The sequence below is a fragment of the Archocentrus centrarchus genome, chromosome 2 (assembly GCF_007364275.1).
Source record: "Archocentrus centrarchus isolate MPI-CPG fArcCen1 chromosome 2, fArcCen1, whole genome shotgun sequence".
Classification (NCBI taxonomy): domain Eukaryota; kingdom Metazoa; phylum Chordata; class Actinopteri; order Cichliformes; family Cichlidae; genus Archocentrus; species Archocentrus centrarchus.
In genome coordinates this window covers 5,122,168-5,149,938 of record NC_044347.1, presented here as the reverse complement: position 1 = coordinate 5,149,938, position 27,771 = coordinate 5,122,168, and the positions used below count along the sequence as shown (strand labels likewise).

At 42.1% G+C, this 27,771-nt stretch overlaps 2 protein-coding genes across 3 annotated transcripts in view; one reads left to right on the top strand and one right to left on the bottom strand.

The window, feature by feature from the left end:
- Positions 1-27,771, top strand: part of LOC115796143 (NACHT, LRR and PYD domains-containing protein 3-like) — an 80,808-nt gene that overhangs the window by 11,614 nt on the left and 41,423 nt on the right. Inside the window, exons 11-12 of one of the 2 annotated variants that reach the window (XM_030752422.1) lie at positions 2,761-2,807; positions 2,983-5,503. The exons of the other annotated variant lie outside the window; for it this stretch is intronic. Of the exons in view, the coding sequence (XP_030608282.1) occupies positions 2,761-2,807; positions 2,983-3,554 (619 nt within the window). The 3' untranslated portion in view covers positions 3,555-5,503. Of the gene's footprint in view, positions 1-2,760; positions 2,808-2,982; positions 5,504-27,771 lie in introns of those variants that run through there. 2 annotated transcript variants of the gene reach the window in all.
- LOC115796457 (NXPE family member 3-like) overlaps positions 12,303-27,771 on the bottom strand; it is a 40,188-nt gene continuing 24,719 nt past the window's right edge. The window contains exons 4-7 of the mRNA XM_030752882.1: positions 16,250-16,542; positions 15,632-15,702; positions 13,165-13,371; positions 12,303-13,082 (exon numbers count right to left, since the gene is read on the bottom strand). Coding sequence (XP_030608742.1) covers positions 12,538-13,082; positions 13,165-13,371; positions 15,632-15,702; positions 16,250-16,542 — 1,116 coding nt within the window. The 3' untranslated portion in view covers positions 12,303-12,537. The remainder of the gene's footprint in view (positions 13,083-13,164; positions 13,372-15,631; positions 15,703-16,249; positions 16,543-27,771) is intronic.

The following is a 27,771-nucleotide window of genomic DNA, read 5'->3' as shown; positions in this document are numbered from 1 at the left end:
GTAAAAAGCATACACACACACACACACACAAAAAAAATAATCCAGATGTTTTATCGATCAGCTGCTAAAAGCATTTCCTGCATTCGAATATCAGCCACCTGTAATTTTTTTATTCTTGAAGGTCTTTCACTGCTCCACTGGTGCTGAAAACTAATGTTTGACTATGGCTTTCTGAATACAAGTAGGGCTGCAACTATCGATTATTTTAGCAATCGAGTATTCTACAAATGATTCTATTAATTAATCAGATAAAAAATAATTTTTCGTATTAACAATTCTTCTGCATTTTTTAACTTCCGCACTCCAGATTTCTCTGTGTGAAACAAGGTAGATGGAGCAGCTACAAAGTTCTCCTTTCTTCATGTTGCTGATCAGGTGGTTGATGAAGGACCTCCAGCTGTTTCCTGGCTCCGCCTCTTTGCGCTGCAGACAGACTGTGAAACAGCTGCTGCTGTTTTTATTGAAAAACTGGGGGCTGCATGAGCTTAACGCTGTAATGCTTTTTATTCACAAGCATTATCCTAAATACGTTTCTACTGCAGGCCTATTTTTAGGTCTAATCAGGGAATAAAGCATAAAAAAACATTTTGACGGAGCCCCTCGGTACTGAGGGGGGGCTCCCAGCACTACCATTGCTAGCAAACTGGCAGTGACCTGAGGTTTGTGACGAGTGAGGCACAAACTCGTCTGCAGTTGGATATTCACATACATGAACCCAAAATTATGCCAGTGGTTAATTATGCTTTAATCAGCTCCATACTGTTCAGTAATGATGGCAAGAAAAGCAAAATGTTTAATGTGAGGTCAAACCTTTGTGGGGTGGGGGCTGTCTCTTTTTAAATGAATTAAAAAAAAAAAAAACATGTATTATCTTACCTTTGTTTGAAGATGCGCCCATCCTTCTCCCTATCCTGCACTGCTGCCCCCTGTCGGTGCGGTGCGGTACTTCCTGCCTCCCTCTGTGTATTTTCACCGTGCATTTATGACCGATCACAAAGAATAAACATGTCACACACATTCATTCAGCATATTAGACAGACTGTGGAACATCAGCATGTGCAGCACAGGTGTAATCAAACATGTATATTGGCGATATAAAGAGAGACAGCTATGGGCCTGCTCCAGCTGCCTGCTCCATTTATTGTAAGTGACACAGCGCCACCAGAGGTGAGCCACAGTACTGCACTGGTTCACCCCGCATTTCTTACATGTGTATGAACAGGCGATGTGTAAATTCTGCGATTTTGACCATTAAAGTGTTGAAATAATTCATAAAACAGTTTTATAGAACAGTTTTATAGAACAGTCAAGTGGTCAAATCTCTGGAGCTTGAAAAAGGCGACTGGACTTCTTTTTGTTTCTTGAAGACGTTTCACCTCTCATCCGAAAGGCTTCTTCAGTTCTCAACCAAATGGTGGAGAGACCCAGGTATTTAAACCCCTGTGGGCGTAGTCCCCTGGAGGTGGTTATGACCCTCTATTGATCATGTGCGTGAACACATGTGCCCAGGTGTGAAGGGGGCGTGGTCATATTTAATCAGTGGTTTCAGTTGAAACCAATTTAGGACTCTGCTCCATTGTTTCCTGTGGCCTATTGAGGTCACTGGAACAAAGGTGTGAATGGGGGTTGAGACGTCTGGGAAGGGAGCTCAGGACAGCACTGTAAGCGGGGGAAAGTTGGTGACGTAATCCACCTCCTCTGTTCAATGATGGTTGTTCACAGTGGACATAGATGGCTTCTTTCACTCCTCTTTCAAACCATCTGTTTTCCCTGTCCAAAATGTGGACATTGGCATCCTCAAAAGAGTGCCCTTTTTCCTTCAGATGCAGATGTACTGCTGAATCTTGTCCTGTCGAGGTGGCTCTTCTATGTTGTGCCATTCGTTTGTGAAGAGGCTGTTTGGTTTCACCAATGTAGAGGTCCGAGCACTCTTCACTGCACTGAACAGCATACACTACATCGCTGATCTTGTGTTTGGCGGGTTTGTCCTTGGGATGAACCAGTTTTTGTCTTAGGGTGTGACTTGGTTTGAAGTATACTGAGATGTCATGCTTGGAGAAAATTCTTCTGAGTTTCTCTGACAAGCCTGACACATATGGGATGACAATGTTGTTCCTCTTGTCCTTCCCATTCTCTGTAGTTTGTGTTTGGCCTTCATTCCTGTGCATCTTAGCTGATTTGATGAAGGCCCAGTTGGGGTAACCGCATGTTTTGAGGGCTTTCTTAATGTGTGTGTGTTCCTTATGCTTCCCTTCTGCCTTAGAGGGAACACTTTCCGCACGGTGTTGTAGGGTCCTGATCACCCCAAGTTTGTGTTCCAGAGGGTGGTGGGAGTCAAAGAGGTGGTCTCTCCACCATTTGGTTGAGAACTGAAGAAGCCTTTCGGATGAGAGGTGAAACGTCTTCAAGAAACAAAAAGAAGTCCAGTCGCCTTTTTCAAGCTCCAGAGACTACTATGACCTGGATGACTGAGAATCTACACAGACAAGTGGTCAAATGTATTTTCTCTTATCATTGTTGGTATATTACTTGCCATGATGCCATCATATCATCATGACTTGGACCAAGTCACACTGAGCATAAGGATGAAAGAGCCTCATGCGGCTCCGGAGCCGCGGGTTTCCGACCCCTGGTTTAGACAGATCTCTGTATGTTGAAGCAGCACGCTGTCGTTTCAGCGTGGCAGTGATGATTTATTTGTCCTCATAAGAGGAGACTGTAAAAGAGACTGTGCTGCTCTGACCCCCCTCCTCCTTTCAGGGTGGAGCCTGCTGGAGTCCGATGGCTGATCCCAGGTCTGAGGAAGTGTAAGTGTGTTTTTAATGTGATTGATGAAAACAAAGCAGCACACATTCAACCATCTTCAAACTGTCACATCACTCATTCACATCTCTGATGTCAGGAGTCATCATCAAAGTGTCAATCAATGAACAGATGATGGATCAATAACTGCAGCTGGATTGTGTTTGTTCTCTCCATCAGATTCCTGTCAACTCACAATCGACACAAACACAATACACAGAAACCTCGAACTGTGTGACAACAACAGGAAGGTGACGTATGTGGAGGAGCTTCAGTCATATCCTGATCATCCAGACAGATTTGATGAGTGGTGTCCTCAGCTGCTGTGTAGAGATGGTCTGACTGGTCGCTGTTACTGGGAGGTCGAGTGGAGCGGAAAAGTTCACATATCAATGAGTTACAGAAGAATCCCAAGAAAAGGAGACCGTGATGAGAGAAATGACATTGAATTTGGATTTAATGATCAGTCCTGGTGTCTCAGCTTATCTGGACAAGGTTGCTCTGCTTGGCACAATAACAGGGAAACATTCGTCTCGTCTTCCTGCTCTGGGTCCGGTAGAGTAGCAGTGTATGTGGACTGTCCTGCTGGCACTCTGTCCTTCTACAGAGTCTCTTCTGACACTCTGATCCACCTCCACACCTTCAACACCACATTCACTGAACCTCTTTATCCTGGGTTTGGGTTTGTGTTCAGGACTTCATCAGGGTTTCGAATCACTCTCGGTTCTTCAGTGTTCCTGTGTTCAGTTTAGTATAAACAGTGTAATGTCAGATGAGACAAACTGTGATATCAGTCAGGAGTCACTGAGCCAGCAGATGAATTTACAAACTGCTCTGAGTGCAGCCGTTGTTCATTAAGATGATATGACTACACATTTCTAGTGTCTAAAGATGTGAATTTAGCTTTTGAGAAATATTAAGATTTAAACATTGTTTTGTTGCTTTTAATGTTGTAAAGTGTATGACCCCATAAGTCTTTGTATTTACTGACTGACTTAACCCCAGTTATGAAGAACAATTTCACAATGAAACAACAAAAATATCTGAAAGATGAAGAAAGATGATTTAAAAGCTTAAGATTTAAATCTCACCTTGAACCGTTCCTATTATTATTTTAAACTGAAACATCAAGAATAAATGCTTAAATGACCAAGAAATGAAACTTCTACCTCTGCGTCGCGCTGTCTCCGTGTGACAAACTGATGCATCATCGTTTTCAGGCCGTATGCTGTCAGTCATACCAGCTCAGACCCACTTTAACAAGCTCTGCATCAGGTGTTGAAGAACCAGGGCTGACTGGGCTTTGCTGGTTCCTCTGTGGTGTTGCTTTTTCACCCAAACCTCCTCTGGGTTTTAAACACCTCTACTGTTTGTGTGTTGCTCATTCAGTTTCAGCCTCGACTATCTGGAATCTCGTTAGACGAAGACATTCATATGTAAGCTCAGTGTTGGGAGTCTCTTTAAACCCAACAGATCTGATGCTGTGACACTGTGTGCTGCTGACTGTCACTGATCTACTGGTGTGTGTCCACCAGCTGTTTTTGCACAGTATTGGCCACTTGATGAACTTTACACCGTGCCACTATCCTGTAGAAATGCAGCTTATTTTTAGATGATTTTGTTCAAAAGTCTATCAAGCCTGTTTGAGTGTTTGCAGAGGCACCAAAAACACACCGTCTGCCCTAATTTGCAACAAGTAGCCCAGATAAATATGAAGGACAACTTGAGTAACTACCCCATCAAACAGACGTGATGCTGCTGAAACACACCGCGTGGCTACATATATGATGACTGTGGACATGTGAGAACAAAAGCTTCATGTACCATAAGTCTCACTGCTGGTTGCTTGTGGATTTGTCCAGTAAGTGAATCTCTGTCACAGGGAGGCCCATGGTCTCTAAACACAACAAAAAATGTCTTGTGTATGTATTGCTGCCAAATCCAAATTTTAAGCAGTTACTTTCCACAGTTAACTCATTACAGTTGTCTTCTGGGTGATAGTTTGAGCACTGCTATAACTAATGTTTGATTGGTTTGTCATTGTTGGTTGTAGTGGGAGAAACTGCAGCTCCTCTACAGAAGTATTGTGCGTCAGGCCACAGTGACTGCACTGCCAAATGAAACTGAGTAAAAGCTGGTGGAGAATTCATTTAGTTTTGGATCATTGTGTTTAAGTTGGAGATACCTCGTTAGTTTTTCTTCTCAGCTTGAACTTTTCCTCACTTTGGCCAATTAATCTGCACTATAAACACGGTGCACTGATCCACTGCTGTGACGACAGAGAGGAAAAGGCTGAATTATCAGTGATGATTTCAAACCTTTTCTTTCTGCCTCCACTGCTCAGCCGTCCCTCACAACCTCATTCAGTGCAACGCAGTAAGTGATGTTCATTCAAATCTCATTATATGGTGTTTAGAAGCAATCAACTCAGAAACCTTGAACTGTTTTCAAGAAGTTGTTTCACTCTAATGTTGGACACATTTAAAGTGTCTGCAGAGGTGTCATTTTATTTAGTTACCATTAGCATCAAATATTAAAAAATAGCCTCGAACCTGAACCGCTTCACACCCGCTGCCTGTTTTCTTTTTTAAGTAATCAGCTTTGATTTATTTGTGATGACGTGATTCTAACATTCATGGTGATGGATGAGCAGCAGCTGCAGGTGGTTTTGAATGCTGAAGTCAGAGCAGGCGCAGATTTCATGGAGGAGCTGTAGCCCACAGACACCATAGTGGTGACAAAGACTACGTTAGAGAGGACAAAAAGGAGTGAAGGCTCCTCACAGAAAACTGTAAAGTCTTTCAACTGGTATGTAGAAGATTTTAAAAATGACAATGAATCAGATTTGTTTAATTTTTCAGCCTGATCACAAATATTGCATTTATAAGGTTTTTTTTTTTCCCTTTCACTGACTCATTTTACCAGCTACAAGGATTCCAATGGGAACATTTTTTTTTTCTACATTTAGTCATAAGTAAAGTTTTGGTGTATTAACAGGATCAAAGTTCCCTCATAATTCTGTATGGTATAAATATATTCCTGGGCAGAGTCTGCTTGGAGTTGAGTATAACATCAGATATTTTATTGCAGTTTTTTCCTCATTACAGTGTGACTGTATTCCACCAGCATGCTGCACACACAGGCAGAAGCAGTGAGCTGGAAAAGCAGAGTCAGAAACATTCTTACTGAAATGTGTTTCAGTATATAAAATCATACAGCTGGAGCTGTACCTCACATTTCACACTCTTGGTTTCCATCACTTGTTTCACCGAACGTTTCCACTGAATCACAGCCTGCAGACGACTGTGTCTCCATTTGAAAACACTCTTCGCTCGAGCAGCAGTCAAACCCACACTCAAACTACCGTCTGTGTCAGAGATCACAAAGTTTAGTCAAACACAGGAAACTAAAGATCCTGTTGAAAGCAAATATTTGTCACAAAGCAGGGAAGACTCCTGGGATATCTTCCTCAGCAGAATTATTGTCAACATGGATAAGAAGGTCGTTACTAAATCAGTAAGTCTTCTGAAGTTTCTGGAAGGTAAAATGTCTGACTCAGGTAACTGAGTACTGGGCCCATTCACAGGTGAGTCTTTCCTCCTTGAAGCAGGTTCAGCTCCGAGTCTCCAAGTTTCCAAAGCAGGTTGGTTTCCAGAGAGTGCACAATGACAGGATTATAGGACAGTCTGGTGGTGAGAGCTGGGATTCAGTACTGCAAGTGATTGGAAAATGGAGAACAGGTGCACCTGCTGGGACTCACACAGACAGAGGAGAGAGAGCTGCAGGTGAGCAGTTTGTCTCTCTGAGAGCAGCTTTTTCTCGTTGTTTAAACTTTCCATTTGTTTGCACTGCTGAGAGGATAAAGAGAAGCTCCACTCTGTATGGAGCTTTCTGCTCCCATTGAAAAACATGCTTGGTTGACCTTGCCTATGGATCTGGATGGTCTCACAAAACATATTCTTAATCTCAAGATTTTCAATTTCTTATTTAATAAAAAAAACATAAATGTGATTCTGTGACCTTTCACATCTCAAATATCTGTTTAATTTGTCGCTCTGTGCATCAGATGCTGTTTTCTCAAAGTACAGAATTCTGTGTTTTCTCCGTGTTTTCCTGCAGTTTTAGACAGTTTTTACATGCATTTGATATTATTTATATTCTCATTATCAGTGATGAACATTAACACTGAATGCAAATATGAATATTGTTCTCATCAGCATTGTATGTGTGGAGTTGTAGTTACTAACAGTGACCACTGGAAGGCAGTATTCAGCTTTTCTTCACTCTGATCAGTTAAATGTGTTGAACTGCAGTTTGAAAAAAATATCCAATAAAAACAGCTGAATTTTGCATGTGATCTGTTGGTTTCTCTTGTGTTTATTGCATGTAGCCCTTAATATGCAGATTAACTGGTACTGAAAGTAGATCTTTACTGTCTGGAGGCAAAGGGAACTGCAGTGTGCATGTTTCTTTTTTTCTTTTTACTGTTATTATTTTTGAAAATGCCTCAGACTACATGATATATAACATTTGTTTTTATTAATTTTTAGAAAAACATTTTTTATCTGCAGTTTTTGACTCTTTGTTCACTAATCAACTGAAAAGTTTGAAAATGTTCAGACGTGTTGAACCGACTGAATATTAATGAAATGAAGTGCGTGTGGTTTCATCTTTATCAGCCACAAAGAGGCTCTGCACCTTTGCAGATTCTGGACACTAAGTAGCACAACATCGTGACAGAAGTGGCAGAAATGTGCTTCCTCTGAAGTGTGGTTGGCCTCTCCCTTAAAGATAGGGTGAGAAGTGCAGTCATTTGGGAGAGGCTCAGAGTAGAGCTGCTGCTCCTTCACATTGAAAGGAGTCAGTTGAGGTGGTTTGGGAATCTGACTAGGATACCACCTGGCTGCCTCTTGGGTGCAGTGTTCTGGGCGTGTCCTACCAAGAGGAGGCCCAGGGCAGACCCAGGACACCCTGGAGAGATTATATCGCTCAGGTGGCCTGGGAACACCTTGGGGTCCCCTCGGATGAGCTGGCGGAGGTGGCTGGGGGGAGGGAGGTCTGGGCTTCGCTCCTTAGGCTGCTGCCCTCGCGACCTGGCCCTGGATAAGTGGAAGAAAATGGATGGATGGATTCAATCAGTTCTTCTACTTCCTTTAAAGATGGAAGCTGCAATTATTCCAGGATCCACGTGTTTTTCTGTCTTTTTCCACTATCACAAACTGTGATATCAGAGAGGAATCACTGAGCTGCACTGACCCAAAACATCAATTTACAAACTGCTCAGAGACGTTCACACATTATTGTCCAATGAACACAAGTTTGGTGAGCAGCCAGAGTTCATCCTGAGATTTATTTTACTGCTGTTAGAATGATGAAATCACAACTAGACTTTAACTTGTCTGTCTAAAATAGGTAACAAAATGGTGACCCCAAAGTGATTTGTGAAAGGAGGACAATTGGCATGAGAGGATGAAAGGGAATATTTTCTCCACGACTAAACAAACTGTTTGCAACGTATTCAATTATAGACCTTTCAAACATACACTTCTGAGGTCAAATAGGTGTCTTATCAAATTGTTGTGTGTAGATTTTAAGTTGATAGTCAGGGTGTTATATTTAGCATACAATTAATAAATCAAATTATGTTGCATGTTGAATAGTTAGACCTCATCTGACCACAGTTTCTATTCAAATTTAAATACTGACCCCAAAGGCCTGCAGTCCTTGACTCAACTTTTTTTTTTTTTTTTTTATAAAGCCTGTCATGTTTGGCAGATCTTGCAAACAGAACTGTGATCTGAATGCATTGTTGTGCCAAACACATTTGCTATTTCAAGATGAGCTCTGTAGGTTCTCTATAAGCTCCTCTTGTTAGGCTGAATTGAATTATTTTTAACATGCTGTGTGACAAATTGTGCCAGAGCTGACAGGCTTAGGAAAAAGAAAAGAGAAAAGAAAGAAAAGAGAAAACAGAGAGAAAATAGAAAAAAGAAACAGGAAAGAGTGCAAGTAAGTAAACCAAATAGTTCATCACTTGTTAAACATAAAAGATATTGACAATGTTTGCAAAATTGTGTGGGAAAAACAAAATAAAAGAAGAAGCATGGTTACACAAACCAACCATTTTGTGTTATTACATGGGTGTATGTGTTTGTGTCATGAAATGTACTTACCAATGAGGGCAGAACGCCGCAGCTCCGCCCATCAGAAAAGCTAGAGGCGGGCAGAGAAAGCCCCAGGAAGCCCAGGCCACCAGCAGCCCATCAAGACCTACGAAGGCCCGAGGCCACTCATTCCAAAGACAACCGCACACCCACCCCAGCAGACGGGAGAGGGAGGTCCCAGACGGAGCCCCCCCCCAGCCGAGGAGCAAGGGCCCCAGAGAACCTGAGGCGATGAGAAGCCAGCCCCCCCCCATGCCGAAGAAGCCACCGCAGCCCCTCGCCACAGCCCCCAGGGGAGCAGGTCAACTCCCACGCCAGAACATCCAGCCCCACCCAGGAACCCTGAGGCACCCACACCCCAGGGGGGCAGGGGGGGAGGAGGCAACCAGCAGGGAGCGGCCAGGAGGCACGGCACAAGGCCCAGACCCAGGTCCAGCCATACATACAAACACACACGCACACTCGCAAGCACACCCATGTACACATTTATGTACAAATACACATACATGCACATACACACTCACCCACACACATATAACCATAGATACACCGTAAGCACACATTCACTCACCCCACCCATACTCACGAAGACTGTGACAAATACACAAAGACACACATTCACCCATAGCTACCCACCCTCTGAAGATGGGGCGAGTGGAAACCACCCCAAAATTTTTGTGCCGTCCGCCGTTTCCATTGCCAGCGCCATGTGGATACATTTACCATCTTTAAATCTGAGCTATTTGATTGGTTCAAGACTGCGATGTGACTATTCATATTATCTGCTGCCGTCATGGCTTCGGTCTCGATCATAAGGTGCCTGCTACTTTGGCATGCCCCCCTGCTACTCCAAAACAATTTGAAAGCCCTGAATACCAGTAGCCGCTCCCTCCCTCCAACCCCCGGAAGAGCTGACGTCTGGAGAATGGGACGGTACCTGTGCACTAGTCAAGGTTGTTGTCTCAATTAAAAGAATGAAATAGTCACCCCCACAGAGTCTTTTTTTAAAAAAAATACAGATGCCATAAGAGATCCCCAGGGTGCTCTTAACAAATTTTAGGTTAGCAGCAGAGTTTGAGTCACTGTATGCCTTCTGGGCTACAATTAAACAAAAATTTAGATTGGGTTAATTATAATACTATAAACAGGAATGCTGCATAATTCAACTAGAGACCCAGTGAAGAATTTAGGGAATGCTAGAACAAAACATCATTGACAGCAGAATAGAATGGCATAGATGGGACATGTGCTGGACATTCAACTAAAAAAAGAGCATAGTCAAAAAATGCATTACACTTACAAGAGAAATGGGAAAATGTTTTAGGAAATCAGATAGACTAATTTTTTTCTCTTGTGGTCTTTATTGCAGTTGCTGTAAGAGAAAAAAAAAAAGATATATTCTGAGTTAGGTGTTTGCAAGTAATCATGATTTTTGTGTTCCATGCATTAGTCCAGTTGCTTGTCATTTTGTCTGCTTGTTTTAAATTACATAATTATTAAAGAAAAGGAGGGAAATTTTGGAAAATATGAGTGCTTGTAATCATTATGCTTTTATATGTTTTTTAATATGCTTTTTTTCCATGCTCAACTGCTGTCTGTGTGTCTGAAAGAATGTGAACTGACCTTGGTAAAATATAAACACAGATAACAGGACAGAGTGAGACTCAGGGAGTAGTTTGGAGCATGTGTGTCTTAATAAGACTTAGTGTGCTTGAGAAATACATTGTGATGTGATTATTAGTTTTTAGAGTTTTGATCAATAGGTCGATAATCATGGTGGTATAAAATTGGTTTCACACTTAAAGTGTGAAAACGGAGGGAGTTGTTGGGGTTTATTGTTTACTCAATAAATAAAATAACAAATGTTAAAAGTAAACTCCAGGAAATTAATAAGTAGTGGCTGAAGCAAACAACAGACAATTAAATCAATAAATTAGACAGCGAGCAGACAGATAGACAGTGCCAGACTAACTTCACAGCCTTTGGGAGATATGTTTATCTTATATATGGCCTTCCTGGTCTCAAGGAAGAATATGTTTACCTTATCCTTGAAGGTTTTGCCACAATATGTACAATTAGGTGTACAGGAGTAAATATCACCATGTCCTGTTACTAAGCTGAATAGAACTGCCAAGTCATGATTAGGGACTTGAAGACAGGGAGGGGTGTGTTTGTTTTACAGAAGCTCTTATTGTTGATTGGAGAAGCTTGTGTCATGATGTCAGAACCAACCACTGGACAAACCAATCTGAGGAGGCCAAGTCTAAACCCTGGCTCTCTCCAACTGTTCTTTGAATTAATACTGCTTGTAGATATTGCTTGTAGTGTAAAAATGTTTAGCCTAGATTTTTCGCTCTGTGGGGAGGGGAGCCACAGCCAGACTGTCAGAATGGCCTGTGGTTTCCTGAACAAAGAGTCCCATGTACATGTGTTATCCTCTGATTAATTATTTAATTTTAAACTAAAGTGTTTTAGATGTCTTCCATTACAAATAAAAAAAAAAACAAAAAAAAAAACACCATAACAGTGGCATTAGGAGAATTAAATGATTTCAGCTTTAAAGCTGTCAATGAACAGCCCACACTTATCTGCATTGTACTCAATTCAATTTTATTTATATAGCACCAAATCCCAACAAACAGTCGCCTCAACGCGCTTTGTATTGTAGGTAAAGACCCTACAATAATACAGACAAAACCCAAAAGTCAAAACGACCCCCTATGAGCAGCACTTGGTGACAGTGGGAAGGAAAAACTCCCTTTTAACAGAAAGAAACCTCCAGCAGAACCAGGCTCAGGGAGGGGGGGTCATCTGCTGAGGGGGGAGAGACAGGACAAAAGACATGCTGTGGAAGAGAGACAGAGATTAATAATAACTAATGATTAAATACAGAGTGGAGTAGAAACAGAGTAAAAAGAGGTGAATGAAAACAAATACTTGGTGCATCATGGGAACCCCCCAGCAGACTAGGCCTATAGCAGCATAACTAAGGGAGGGTTCAGGGTCCCCTGATCCAGCCCTAACTATAAGCTTGATCAAAAAGGAAAGTTTTAAGCCTAATCTTAAAAATAGAGAGGGTGTCTGTCTCTCTGGGAGCTGGTTCCACAGAAGAGGGGCCTGAAAGCTGAAGGCTCTGCCTCCCATTCTACTCTTAAGTATCCGAGGAACCACAAGTAAGCCAGCAGTCTGAGAGAGAAGTGCTCTGTTGGGGTGATATGGTATATGAGGTCTTTAAGATAAGATGGGACCTGATTATTCAAGACCTTGTATGTGAGGAGAAGGATTTTCAATTGAAAAATTTTAAAATCAATTAGCTTTTCAGGATCACTCTGGGAAAAATATTGCGCAAATCCAAAACCTGTCCCACATTTTTTTTCTCACAAACCATTGCAAAAAGTCCTTCAGCATCAAAAAATAGACAATGTCATCATTCATTTCAAAGAATGGAATTAGATCCTTCACACAATGCCTGTAAAAAAGAAATTTGTTCCCTGGTGTCAGGACGTTTTTCTCACCCAAGCCTAGACCCAAATATTTTATATTTTTTAATCATACACATCTACTGACCCTTTTAAGGACATATGAAGGACAAGAGAACATTAATCATATTCTTTATGATGGGAGGTTTTGGGTGGAGCTCTTGTGGCAGGTGGTGGGCCAGGACCATTTCCCAGGAATCTACCATATGGACATTCAATCCTTTGAACATGGCCCTTAGCACCTTGACCTGCTGTAGTGAGTACCAGTCGCTGTTAACAGATGCGTCAAGGAAGTGTCTCAAGGATTTGGGGTTTCCAGCTCGTATAACAACCTGTGTGCCTGGAGCCCTGGACAGCAGCTGCATTACTGCCCTGCGGATATTCTGCAGACGCCGGATGTAGAACTCCATGGGAAAAGTGCCGAAGTGTGCCCAGATACCAAGAACCACAACGGTGTTGCTGCCTCCAATTATGTTATCCAGTTCATTGGAAATATAATGCAGCTCAATGGCTGGGACAATGCTGGACCGGAGAGGAGGACCATGGACGCGGTACGTCACCAAGATGTTGTTTGCATAGTCCATAGCCATAAAAGGTCCAGATTGCTTTTTGCTATGTAGGTTAAACTCCTTTAGATCTGAAAGTATTACAGAAGGAATAAGTTAAACTTCAGTGTGAATGGATGGATGTCAGAAAGGTTTGTGGGGCAGTTACTGTACCTGGTAGTGTTTCGTTGAGGTGTTCATACCACTGTCTCATGGTGGAGTCCCCATACATATGAACCACCTTTCCTTTCAGGCACTGAGTGATGGCTGAAGAAGTGTCGAACTGACGAACTGTGTTGCCACCTAGTGCTCTCCACACACCCTGGTAGTAATAGCCAGAGGGTCCAGACTCCACACTGCTGCTATTTGCATCTGACTGACCTGAGAAAATGTAAAACAAATAAACTGCTAAAACAAAGCCTTTCCTTAACCTTTCTGTCACAATCAAACACAAGTTCCCACTCTTGCAAATACATAACTTTAATTTCATAAAACAGGTGATCAATGCAGTTTTCTAACCTTAGTAAAATAGAAGTACAGCCACTTTGTTTGGGGCTGTTTCCAGTCTCCAAAAGATCAATACAAATGTAGTGACACTGGTGATTAGCAGAACAGCGCATGAACTCTAAATAAACTATGCTACTGCTCTACTATACTAGTTTTAGGAGAGTTGAGTCCTATGGCAAAAATCCTTGTTATTGTAGTGGAAATTTGTGTTTCAAGCCAAATAACCTCTTTGCCTTTTGTTCAATGCTAGTGCGAAGATTGTTCATGCTGTATTGATCGGTTTCTCTCAATAAATCTCAGAAAATCAGTTTGGTTCAAAGCTCAATTAACTTTTTTGACAACAGCAACTGAAATTCACTACTTGTCACGGTGAGGGGCTGTGTGCGGAGGGAGAGGACCCAAATGCAGGACTGACGCAGACGTAAACTAAAACTGTTTATTTGCAGGAACTCAAATAATACAAAACACAAAAACTCAAAATCTCCACCAGGGCAAAAAAACAAACCGGAAGCCTCGGAGAAAGCAAAAAACAAAACACACAGCTAAGAGGGGAACACGGGGGGGAAACAATGACGACGACGCAACCAAGAACAGAGAAAAACTAAGGGCTTAAATACACACAAGGAAATCAGGGAGAGTGGAAACAACAGGGGACGGCAGGTGAACCAAATGAACCTATTGACAAAGGGGAAGCAAAACTAAACACAAAACACAGGGAACACGAGACTGTCAAAATAAAACAGGAAATACTAAACATAACAGACGCAGACCTAACACTGAAAACTGGGAAACACAAGGAACCAGAAAATCAAACCCCACAACAAAAGAAAAACCCCAGAACAGTCAAACAAAACCCAAACCAAAAACACACAGGGTCCCACGGACCCCGGACCATGACACTACTTCATTACGGGATCATAACCTTTCCAGATTTTAAGCATACCAAACTCATCAGATATATTTAAAGGTAGAAGCTTCAGTCCTGAAAGAAGCAGTGATGCAATGTTTAAAGACAGAGCAGCTAAAGTTTGATAGCACATTGAAGCCATTCAGCTGTTGTACACAATGTGTGATCAGATTGTTCTGGGAGCTGGCCCAGAATAATCCTAACTTTCATGATGTTGAAGACCATCTCATTGTGCACCTACAGACACTACCAGAGTGCTCCACCAATGCTGCATCTACTTTTAGCTCACTTCCTGGAAGTCCCATCACTTGCACTGTCCTCACTGTAATGTTTTGATGGACTTGAATGCGTGCAGAGAGAGATCATGTGCTTCTGTTTCAAAATAACCTCAAGTTTGTGTGGAGGATCACAGCTGGTGATGAGAGCTGGGTTTCATACCACAACCTAGCAGTTTTCAGTTGAAGGGAAGAATGTAATGGAAAATTTGAAGACTATACTATGTGTCAAGGTGGTTCTCCATATTGTGATATTATGACACTGGCTGATATGACCTGAACTGTGGTGCATGCTAGAGAGCAACATTTGCCAAACAGGGCGCAAGTGTATTTTGGCCACACTGACACAGCCCTCTCTAAATGTCTCCTTTTGACTTTGTCAACTTTACCAACACAAAACTCAGAAACTATTTTTGATTACTGTACAGTCGGGGAGATCCAGGACACACTGCAAAGACACAAGTACAATGAAACACAATGGGACTTCCAGGGAATTATCTATATATCATTATAATTATAATTAATTATATCATTATCTCACTGAAAGCAGGCAGAGAGTGCATGAGAAAATAGCATTCACAGTGAAATCAGCCTAATTTAAATGAGGTAAGGTTTGTCATTTTTACTGGCCAATTCCCACATCTTTCTGATCACACCTTATACTGTTACAATAGACCTCTTTATTTTGGAGGAAACAGCTGTTATAAGTTAATTTTAGACACATGTTATAGACTATAAATACATAATGCATAAACATTTATCGAAGTACTCTATTTTATCACTTACTGGCCTTAAAATGTCTTTGTAAAGGAAATATCTGTTTAGAACAAGGCAGGAAATGTTCTAGAAATATTTATATTTTGGCCTGCCAATCATTCACAATCTGTAGCACAGTCTCTTTGAGATTATCATCATTTAGATACAGATGTTTGCCATAAAAATTGGGTTTTACCTTTTTGTTTGGGTAAAACAGTAATACTTGCAGGTCCTGAAGCTGGAATGGACACTTTCATGTTGACACCTCTGGGGCAAAGCACATACAATAAAACCTCTTAACAACAATTGGAGAGCACTTTAATTATTTTTAAAGCTGAAATTTATTCAACACAACAGGCTTCAAAAACAGCTTGAGTTAAACACTACAAACATTAAACAGCTGACGGACAAGCTGGTGAAAATAGATCAGGAGAACAGTTTCTAACTAGAGAACCAGGTAGTTATCTCTTTAGTTCATGGTGACCATAATAAACAAAAATAGAATGAACAGGGGATTTATTTACACAAGTACAGATGAAGTATTGCATCATGTCTGTGGAAAAACTTTTAAAGTAGCTTAAAAATGGATGCTGTACTTTTAAGTTTCTGAAAAGGGGCATTGTGATTCATTTGTACCAAGTTGTATCAGGTTAGACTCTATGTATAAATTATTGTGCAGTATCTTAGCTGCTCCTGGGACTGTGCTCTTCTGGACAGAGATGTCAGATGCCTGAAATACACACACACACACACACACACACACACACACTCCAGAAAATTTCCCACCAAGGACATACATACAAGTAATGCTTACTTCTGAAAAAGCTTCTCCATGGTGGAGATATTTTGTTGATATCCTCCTTTGAAGTTGCTGACTCTGGTATCACATCTCAGATTCTCTGGCTTGTAGCAGAACCACACCTCACCTGTACTGAGGTCAGTGTAGTTACATACAGGCTGCTGGGTTGGACGTAAACACACATTACATGTGGTAGTTTGAGTGACCGAGCCTGAGCGAAACTCGCTCTTGAAGAAAATTCGGTCAGGATGTTCTCTGTTCAGCCTGCGCAGCTCTGTGACTGCCTCACTGGGGTGAACCAGTGTTACCTGGGAAGACAAAGAATCAGCGTTTTACACCCTGGTCTCACAGATACATAATCACTATAACCTTTTAACACAGACTTTGTTGTTGGTTTGAAGTGATGCATTTGATTTACATGATGGTAACAGGAAACAATGCCAAGGGGGAAAATGATGCACTTTTGAGTTTGTAAAGACAGAATTACTATTTCAAAGAACTGATGTTAAAGTTCCAACAACACATGATTTATTAGTTGTATTTACTTTAACAGGAGCCTCATTTGCTTGTTAAAACCATACAAAGATATAGCTTAAAAAAAAAAAAAAAGCTAGTGTTACTCCTGTTATTCAAGCACTTGTGAAATCCATAGAGATAAGAAACAGGTCATTCTCCTAAAGTAGTCATATTTACTATACATACAGTAAAAGTAAATGTAAAAACACAGTTTGAAGTACAGTAATATGCATATTTTATTACTCTCCTTTTTAAATTAACTCACATTACTCCTCTGAAAATATAATTTACACTGGTGGAGGCAGCAGATGATCAGTATGACAGTTACATTTTTTGAAATATTCTATAATGTTTGTTTTAATCTGATAAGAAGCATGAGCTGTTTATACATGTATAATGTTTTTTATTTGAGAGATGAAGTTTGTTGACGTGATGAAGATGATCATATAAATCTATGGATGTTTGATGACTATGGTCATGGTGAAGACTAAGGCAGTAGATGTTCTTTAGTACAGTGGTCCCCAACCTTTTTGAGCCGCGGACCGGTTTAGTGTTAGAAAATATTTCCACGGACCGGCTTTTAATACGTCAAAATAAATGATACGACCATAACCAAGTGTGATATTTTCTACGTATAATAATAAAAAACGGGAATCCACTTTGTATTCGTATGCAACTCTATCAGCAGCGTTCTCGTAACATCCCGCCTCAACATGAATAACAGGCTCTCTGCCCACAGCGCTCCCTGGTCAGCTGTTAGAGCCATGGTAAAACATGCCTTCAAAATAAGATACACCGCAAAAACAAATACAGTAGAAATCACCTCAGTCGGATTCAAATGGCCCAGTTTGGGGTCTATTATCGAATTTCGCTGCAATGGCTTCTGCTTCATCTATGAATTTGCTTCTGCAAATTTTATAATCTGAAATTTTACTCGTAAGTGCAAGTTTGTAGCTTACACTTGCCACGATTGTCCCCGGTGAAATGAACTGATATAAACACTAAAACAATTTCCAGGCGTTGTTAGTGTGTGTGTAGTTGTGCACGAACGAGCCGATGCATGGAAGTGGGCGGACAGGAGCTGAGGAGGGTTTTAGCGCTAAACTCATCCAGTTTATGCGATCACATTTAACTGGAAATTTATTACAATGGGACCAGATTTTTCATCCGAGGTAGGTGAATATCCGACGGATTTATGTGATGATTTTATTGGAATTAATGTTAGGAAAAATCAGGACCTGCAGATGCCATCCAACTAGAGCGAAAACCCAATTTGTGCGACTTCGACTTAGGTGATTTTTACTGTATAAAGCGCATGAAAAATACAACTCACCATAACACTGAATCAGTGTAAGCCCCCTGAGCTTGTTTCTCTGATACTCATTTTTGCTGGCTTCTGGTTTGACTGGGTTCGGCCGATTTCACATGGAGCGTGGCTGCAGAGCCGCGGTGTCAAGCGCTGGAGAGTCAGTTTGATGGCTGGGTCTACCTCACTGCTATCCCCGGTGTTGATAAATAAAAATGGTAAATGGACTAGTTCTTACATAGCGCTTTTCTACTCTTGTTGAGCACTCAAAAATTTAAAGAAGCGTTATGTAGGTCAACCAACCGATTTCGTTAGACAGGCCTGAAGCTTCTGGGTTTAATTTTAGCGGTGACGTATCATGTGAGCAGAAACGTCTTGACACGTCAAGAGGAAGTCATGGAGGGAAGTAACGGAGCGAATCCGCCCATTTTTCAAAATAAAATATAGTTTAGGCGCAGATAATAAGTAAAACGGAAATAATTTAAGTTATTTATTCTTTATGTACGGCCCGGTACCAAATGTCCCACGGCCCGGTACCGGTCCACGGCCCGGGGGTTGGGGACCTCTGCTTTAGTACACGTATGTTACATGTTATAAGTCTGTTGATTAGTGAACATTTCTTTACCACCTTGTGAGATCACTCCAATGTAAATTGATGATCATATCAGTCTGGTCTTTACTACAATCTTTCCAAATTATATCACATTGATGGTTGTTTTATAGCCCAGCATTTTGCCAAAGCACTTAAAAAGCTTTTTTTAAGGTACAGCCAATATTTTTTGAATTATTTAATAAAAAAACAAAACAAATTGTCCTCATAAATATACATGGATTAATAAATAAATGCGTTCTCACAAACTTACAATTAATTCATTAAAAATACATAGGTGCGAGCACAGGTTTGTGGTTTGTAATTTTTTTATTTTTTTTTATGTCACCAGCCACATACCTAGTAAAGAAGGTGGAAGCATTCAAGTGTGGTGGAGAGACATTTAAATTTGTGCCTGCATTTTCTCAAACCAAAAGGTGGAGAAACCCAGGAATATTTCAAGTGGCAGAGATTATTGTAACAGACTGAGTTATAAGTTCTTGATGTGTTAACGTTATAGTGTTCAGAATTCCTATTTAGTTAAGGCAGAGGCACTCTTACACTGCAGCAATAGGATTAACTGAGTGTCCTTAAATGTGTAATGACTTAGAGGCTGCAAAGCTTGTCAATCATTCTAGTTACCTATAATAGAGAGTCTACAAGAGAACATGCTGGTGATTGGCTGAGTGCATGGGGGGCGGGAATTGATGTCCTGGGTCCTTTTCCCCGTACAGAGAGCGGAAACCGCTATGTCCTCACAGCCATGGACTACTTCACAAAGTGGCCAGAGGCATACAGCCTGCCTGACCAGGAAGCTGAGACCATTGTGGATGCACTGGTGGAGGGGATGTTTAGCAGGTTCGGGGCACCAGAAGCAATCCATACGGACCAGGGCAGGAACTTTGAGTCCCGTGTGTTTGCGGCCATGTGTGAGAAATTGGGCTCTCATAAGACCCGTACAACACCCCTCCATCCACAGAGTGATGGACTCGTTGAAAGATTTAACCGCACACTGGCTGAGCAGCTAGCGATAGTAACGGCTAAACACCAGCGTGACTGGGATGCTCACATTCCCCTGGTCCTCATGGCTTATCGCTCAGCAGCCCAAGACTCCACTTCTTGTTCCCCTGCCCTACTGATGTTGGGCAGGGAGATTCGGACTCCTGCAGATATGATGATGGGCAGACCCCCTGACACTGCTGGGGTCCCACCAGGACCCGAGTATGCAAGGAAGCTTCAGGATCGCATGGAGTCTGCACATGACTTTGCAAGGGGGAAACTGTTGAGTGCAGGGGCAAGGCAAAAGAGGAACTATGACATACACGCCAGGGGCCGACATTTCAATGTTAGAGAATTGGTCTGGGTGTATAGTCCCCAGAGGAAGAAGGGTAGGTGCCCCAAACTGGACAGTGATTGGATTGGGCCCTGTAAGATTCTGGAGCGCTTAGGGGAGGTGGTGTACAGGGTCCAATTACCCCCAAGGGGACGGAAGGTTGCCCTACACCGTGACAGACTGGCTCCCTATCAGGGCACAGCTACTTTCCTGGGGCAACTTAGTGGATCACAGGCAGACCCGGAGTCTACAGGTCCTCCCACCAACAATGTGGCCTCGCCTGATTCCCCTGTTTCAAACCCACATTCCGTGAGCCCTGTGTCTCCTGGGCCAGTGGCCCCCTCTGATGCAGCCCTGTTGCCTCGTTGCCTGGGCCCTTCTCCATCCCTGCCTGCTCCTTCCTCTGGATGCTCTCGCCCTAGGAGACTTCACAGGCTGCCTGGTCATCTGAGAGACTTTATCTGCCCCTCGTGGGCGAGGGACTTTGAGGGGCCGGGGTAGTGTAACAGACTGAGTTATAAGTTCTTGATGTGTTAACGTTATAGTGTTCAGAATTCCTATTTAGTTAAGGCAGAGGCACTCTTACACTGCAGCAATAGGATTAACTGAGTGTCCTTAAATGTGTAATGACTTAGAGGCTGCAAAGCTTGTCAATCAGTCTAGTTACCTATAATAGAGAGTCTACAAGAGAACATGCTGGTGATTGGCTGAGTGCATGGGGGGTGGGAGTGTGGGCTGGGGCCCGCGTGCGAGAGAGGGAGAGAGACGGCTGATGAGCATTGCAGTAGTTCCTAGGAACAGTTCTGTTGTTTTGGCGTTGGCTACGGCCTACAGTAGCCTGTGTTTGGTTCCAAATAAACAGCAAGTAAACTGGCACAAGCTTTCGCTGTGGTCTGTTTGAGGGACGCTACAATATTATGACCTTGATGACTGAGAACCTACACAGACTATACAGAAACATGCTTATTTATTCCTGATATTTATGCCATTACTCATTATTAGCACATTAGACATGTAACACATGCATGTGTGCAAGTTGGTCTGCTGCCCTGCTCAGCTGTTGCTGGGGGGGTTGCTAATGCTAATTAGAAAGCTAATACTAACCGCTAAGAGCCGTTCACACTTGTTAATTGAGTGACGGGGCCTACGATGTAACTGGAAACCACCTCTGAAGCCTAGGCAGTAATCACAATCATTGCGGACGTGTAGTTACATTTCTTGAGGTGCATGTCGGTTAGGTTTTCAGTTATATACAGTGGCGCAAAAAGGGGGGTATGCACCATATGCTGTTAGAATAGATAAACATGTAACTGTTTTTCTATGTATCACAATGTGTTCATCATAAACATGCACATGACCATCAGACTGTAAGCACAAAACATACTCTCATACACCTGGACCCTCCAGGTGAGGAAAGCAGGTAACGCCTGTTTCCTGACGTCACACACACATACACACACCCCCCACACACACTTACGTGATGCTAAAATAAAAGCACCGGCAGGAAGAAGAAAGTCAGACTCTCTTTCAGAGGCACGTGAGTGTTAGCTGACTGAGACTCTCCCTGCAGGTAAAAAGACCAACTACGGGTTTCTGTGTCTTTCTTTATTTAACGGTGGTCCGAACCTAACATATGCAATGCATAGGGGCGCCGCACAAGAGGGGGGGGTGCCAAAACGATGTGGGAAAATATTTCTGTAGTTGCGTTTTCTGTATTTAACAGCTGTGCATATGACATGATCAATAACAGAGGCCCAGCACTGATTAGGCACCCCTGCGCTCCCTCACCTCCCCTCCTCCTGTTCCCATTTAAAAACAGTCAGTAAGTTCTGTCATAGAAGTCTTGTATTTTATAAGTCCATGAATAAGTGACCTGCACACAGGAACACAGTAATGAGAGGCTGCGGATGGTGCGTTGTGTGTGTGTGCAGTGTTCTAGCTAGCGGTTGATCGCAAGGCGCCGCGCCGGTCTGAGACGCCCTGTAGTCGGGCTGAGGATTTCACCGCTTCACTCTCGGAGCTCTGCTGTCTCTGCATTTAGCAAACAGGAGCCCCGCGGACTCCACACCGGCTAGATCGCTGCTTTTACCGCTGCTTGCGCCTGAATCATTTCACTGCAATTTACAATCTACCACAGCAGGGAAAGTTCACAATGTGCACGTTTGAGGTCCCTAAGGTCATGCACACACTTGATTTCGTGGCTACAGAAATCGAAATGACAACCAGCATGAATGAGGAGAAGTAAGAAGAAAAACGAAGATCAAATGAAAATTTCAGGCATGATTTAACACGAGTGGATCATCGCTGACAAGTTTTTTCCAGGCCTCCATTGTCTGTGCAGAGAATGGCAGCTGTTATTTTTTCCCTACATCAGCTGTAGCCACCAGCACGATCACTATAACCACAATCTGGTGGTAATCACACTATTGTGGTTTGGTTGTGTGATTGTTTGGTGCCGTTTCCTTCACTTTCTATGAACTGACAGATTTCCTCAGGCAGCTCATCGCACCTGTGTAATAAGGCACGTCACCAAATTCAGAAGCTATTTACTCCAGAAAAGACTGAAACTGCTGTGATTTAAACCTCTTATAAAGTTCCCTGTCTGTGTTTCGGTGTTTATGACGCGTTCTGTCTTCAGGACTTTGCTGCGCAGCGTTTCCTGCTGTGTGACGCAGTGATGCACTGTCAGCTCACCTGTGCAGGTCTCCTCTTTATCTTCTCCTGTATCTGTCCCACCAATGCGCTCTTTTCCCCGCATCTCAAGTGAGAAAAAGAGACAGATGGTTTACCTCTGATGTCAGCGTTCAGGTCTTTTGCCTCTCACCTGTTTGGAAAATCCCTGTTTTCCACTTTTCGTTTGGTCATTTTTGGGGAGTCAGGCAGCTTAAATGTCACTGTAAAAAGTGCTGACCGATGTTTTATCCGCTGATCCCTGATCAATCGGCGACACGGAAAACGGGATAGCGCACAGTTCCTAACCTGCCAACAGCTGTTGCAGTGCATTGTGGGATTTGTAGTATAAGTGGTGGGAGCACATTTACCCGCGGGTTATTAATAATAGCTGAATGAAGTCATCATGCTGGCCGTATAAAATTAGATCGTGGGCCGGAAGTGGCCCGCAAGCCTCGAGTCTGACACATTTGACATAGAGAAAAATTGCAGTACGGAAGTTAAAATGTGCAGATGAATTGTTAGTATGAAAAATGATTTCTTATCCGATTACTTGTTTAATTGATGGAATAATCCATACAATACTCAATTACTAAAATAATTGATAGTTGCAGCCCCACTTGTATTCAGAAAGCCATCGTCAAACATTAGTTTTCAGGACCAGTGGAGCTGTGAAAGGCATGTCCGCATACACCTCAGAAAGTATATAGCTGCGCCCCTGGTTATATATGTAGGACGACGCAAAACTCTAAATCTTATTTCTAATCTAAATCTTAAATCTTATAGACTTATTAGATCGATAATTTTTGCATATAATCCAGAAGAGTTACATTTATATATCATGCATGTAATGTGTCCCAGAGAGCTATTTCCTTCCACTAATGGGTTTACAGAAATCACGTACATAAAAAAATCAATTAGCTGCCAAAAGCATTTCCTACATTTGAATATCAGCCACCATGTTGTAAGTATAAATTATCACTTTTTTTAATGCAACAAAAGGAAGTGACATCATCTTGCTGGGAACTATAGTTTTTTTTTCTTGAAGGCCTTTCATAGCTCTGCTGGTGCTGAAAACTAATGTTTGATTATGGCTTTCTGAATACAAATGGGACTGCAACTATCAATTATTTTAGTAATCAAGTATTCTATCGATTAATCTATCAATTAATCAAGTAATTGGATAAGAAATCATTTTTCATTTTAACAACTCATCTGCATGTTTTAACTTCCGTACTGCAGATGTTTCTCTGTGTGAAACAAACAGCGGTGGATGGAGCAGCTACAAAGTTCTCTGTTCTTCATGTTGCTGATCAGACGTTCACTAGTGCTATGACAGCCCCCGCTACCAAACTGTGGTCATAGTGATCGTTCTGGTGGCTACAGCTGAAGCAAAGAAAGAAATAACAGCTGATATTCTCTGCACAGCAAGCAAAACACATGCACGCCCACACACTCACAGCACAGTGCAATGGAGGCATGGAAAAATTTGTCAGCGATGATCTACTCGTGCCTGAAATTTTAATTTGATCTTCGTTTTTCCTCTTACTTCTCCTCACGTTCATGCCGGTTGTCATTTCAATTTCTTTAGCCTGCAAAATCAAGCCCGTGCACGACTGTAGGGAGATCAAACGTGCACAACGTAAATGAAACTGTCCATGATCTGTGGTAGATTGCAAATTGCAGTGAAATGATACAGGTGCAAGCAGCAATAAAAGCTGCGATCTAGCTGGCACGGAGTCCGGGGGGTGCCCCCCTGTTTTTTAAATGCAGTGACAGCAGAGCTCTGAAAATAAAGTGGTGAAATCCTCAGCCCAGTGCAAAAGTGTCTCAGCAAGGCGCAAAGCCTGGTGATCAACCCCCAGCTAGAACACTGGCAATGGATTCATTAACCTGGCACGATCTGCATTCTTTAATTAAAATGTCTCATCCTCCCAAAACTGCACTGAAATATTTAAAACCTATAAAGTGGAGACATTTCTGATAATATGAAACTATGACTGACCTCTGACCTTTAAGAGTAACTCAGTGAAACGGCTTTGCTCTGGCGGTGAGAGAGCTGTCATCTATCAATGAAGCTGATCTTAGATCAGATTAAAAACAAACTGCAACCATTAAAGCTGTAAATTTTCCGGTAGTTTACTTCCATTTGCGCTGTTGTTTACGGTTGCGGGTTTGCCTGAAAATTAAAGTTCAGCTTCATAACTGGATAGTTTTATTCAACATTAATGTCTCACTTAATATGGTTGAAATTAATCATTAGCTCAGCTGTATTCGTTGATGTTGAAATGTGATATGCTTGTTTTAACAGCTTATTTTGAATTAAGACTTAAAATTAAAACACAAAAAGGAGCAAACGTTCATTCTCCGTTTAACCAGGTGCTTTTACACAGCTGTGCTTGGCACTGTCACGGTTGCTAGGCGACATGAGCTACACGGATGTAAGGGCAGGTGATGCTGATATGAAGGACAGACCATCCAATTTTACAGCTGCTCACTTCCGGTCTTTGCAGTCTTCGTGGGCTGCGAAAGACCCAGTTTATGTGGGCCGTCTCCTTCGCAGGATGCGGCCCCTGAATTTGGACACAGCTAGTCACAGCGCTATGTATTACCCTAGCTGCGGAAAAGAGCTGGTTGACCTGTCACCGAACTTTTGCAGCAGCTGTGGCCCAACTTCCGGTTCAAAAGCCAAAAGTGGCGTCGTCCAATCAGCGATTTCTCAGGTTTTCCCACTGGGACCTACCTTTTCGGGTTTGTTAATGTTGTTGTGCTTTCGTTAATGCTGTTGTGCTTTTGTTAATGTTGTTGTGGTTTGCACTTCAGGGCCACCGTAGTATGCTGTAGTGTCACACTATAAATAAAATAACGTAAAAAAAATATAAGGCTGTACATTAAAGGAAAACTTAAAACATAAGGAAAAAATACAGTAATAGGATGTGCAACTGGGTAGTATTATTTGGGAGAAAAGGAACAAATTTACAGAATAAAATAATTTGAAAAAATGTACAAACTGATGTAGTGACAACCGACAACAGCACAAGTTGAATCCGAGCTCATGTTCCAACTAATAAAGCTGCCTGTTACAGCACAAAGTAACCGAATTTTGTCATTAACTCTGGCTCTGACTTTGGGTAACCGGAAGTATAAAACCGAACAGCGGAAGTAGCCGTCTGTCATGGCAGCCTACGTGTGCTCGTACAGAAACCTGTGGATAGACTGACGAACTATTGCTTTTTCTTTCAGACCCAGAGACATCTCGGCCTCTGGCATTAGACGTACTTGAGAAGTTTGGACAAATTCAGTTCAGTTCAGTTCAATTCAGTTCAGTTCAATTCAGTTCAGTTCAGTTCAGTTCAGTTCAGTTCAATTCAATTCTATGGAGTTAATTTCCTGCCAAAAGGTTGCACCTAAAGAACACATGCGACACACAAATAAAACCTGTTGCGCACAAAGAAAAACTGTCCTCTGACATCGCACACACACAAAACATATTTTACAAACTATCCTTGAGCAAAAAATAATCTCTCCTCGCATACAAAACAGCTTCTCCTCGTGTACGAAACAGTTCCACGGTAAGTTTGTGCCAAAAGTTACTTTTCCTCCTCGACAGCAGGGGGTGCTATCGAGACAACTGAGAACAAACTCCATACAATTCAATTTTAATTTACAGTTGTGCTCAAACGTTTACATACCCCAGCAGAATTTTTGCTTTCTTGGCCTTTTTTCAGAGAATATGAATGATAACACAAAAACATCTTTTCCACTCATGCGTAGTGGTTGGGTGAAACCATTTATTGATAAACAACTGTGTTTTCTATTTTTAAATCATAATGACAACAAAAAACATCAAAATGACTCTGATCAAAAGTTTACATACCCCAGTTCTTAATACCGTGCATTGCCCCCTCTAACATCAATGACAGCCTGAAGTCTTTTGTGGTAGTTGTGGATGAGGCTCTTTATTTTCTCAGATGGTAAAGCTGCCCATCCTTCTTGGCAAAAAGCCTCCAGTTCCTGTAAATTCCTGGGCTGTCTTGCATGAACTGCGCGCTTGAGATCTCCCCAGAGTGGCTCAATGATATTGAGGTCAGGAGACTGAGATGGCCACTCCAGAACCTTCACTTTGTTCTGCTGTAGCCAGCGACAGGTCGACTTGGCCTTGTGTTTTGGATCGTTGTCATGTTGGAACATCCAAGTACGTCCCATGCACAGCTTCCGGGCTGATGAGTGCAAATTTGCCTCCAGTATTTGCTGATAACGTGCTGCATTCATCTTTCCTTCAACTTTGACCAAGTTTCCTGTGCCTTTGTAGCTCACACATCCCCAAAACATCAGCGATCCGCCTCCGTGCTTTACAGTAGGAATGGTGTTCCTTTCATCATAGGCCTTGTTGATGCCTCTCCAAATGTAACGTTTATGGTTGTGACCAAAAAGTTCAATTTTGGTCTCATCACTCCAAATTACCTTGTTCCAGAAGTTTTGAGGCTTGTCTCTGTGCTGTTTGGCATATTGCATGCGAGATACTTTGTGGCATTTACGCAGTAATGGCTTTCTTCTGGCGACTCGACCATGCAGCCCATTTTTCTTCAAGTGCCTCCTTATTGTACATCTTGAAACAGCCACACCGCCTGTTTTCAGAGAGTCCTGTATTTCAGCTGATGTTATTTGTGGGTTTTTCTTTGCATCCCAAACAATTTTCCTGGCAGTTGTGGCCAAAATTTTTGTTGGTCTACCTGACCGTGGTTTGGTTTTAACAGAGCCCCTGATTTTCCATTTCTTAATCACAGTTTGAACACTGCTGATTGGCATTATCAATTCCTTGGATATCTTTTTGTATCCCTTTCTTGTTTTATAGAGTTCAACTACCTTTTCCCGTAGATCCGCTGACAATTCCTTTGCTTTCCCCATGACTCTGAATCCAGAAACGTCAGTGGCTGGATGAAAGATGCAAGAGTCTGTCTGGATCCCAGAAACTCACTCAGCTTTTATGCATGCACACTGATTACACGCAAATAGATCACAGGTGAGGATGTTACCTTTAGTAGCCATTCAAACCCATTTGTGTCAACTTCTGTGCACGTTATAAGGCCAAAATCACCAGGGTATGTAAACTTTTGATCAGG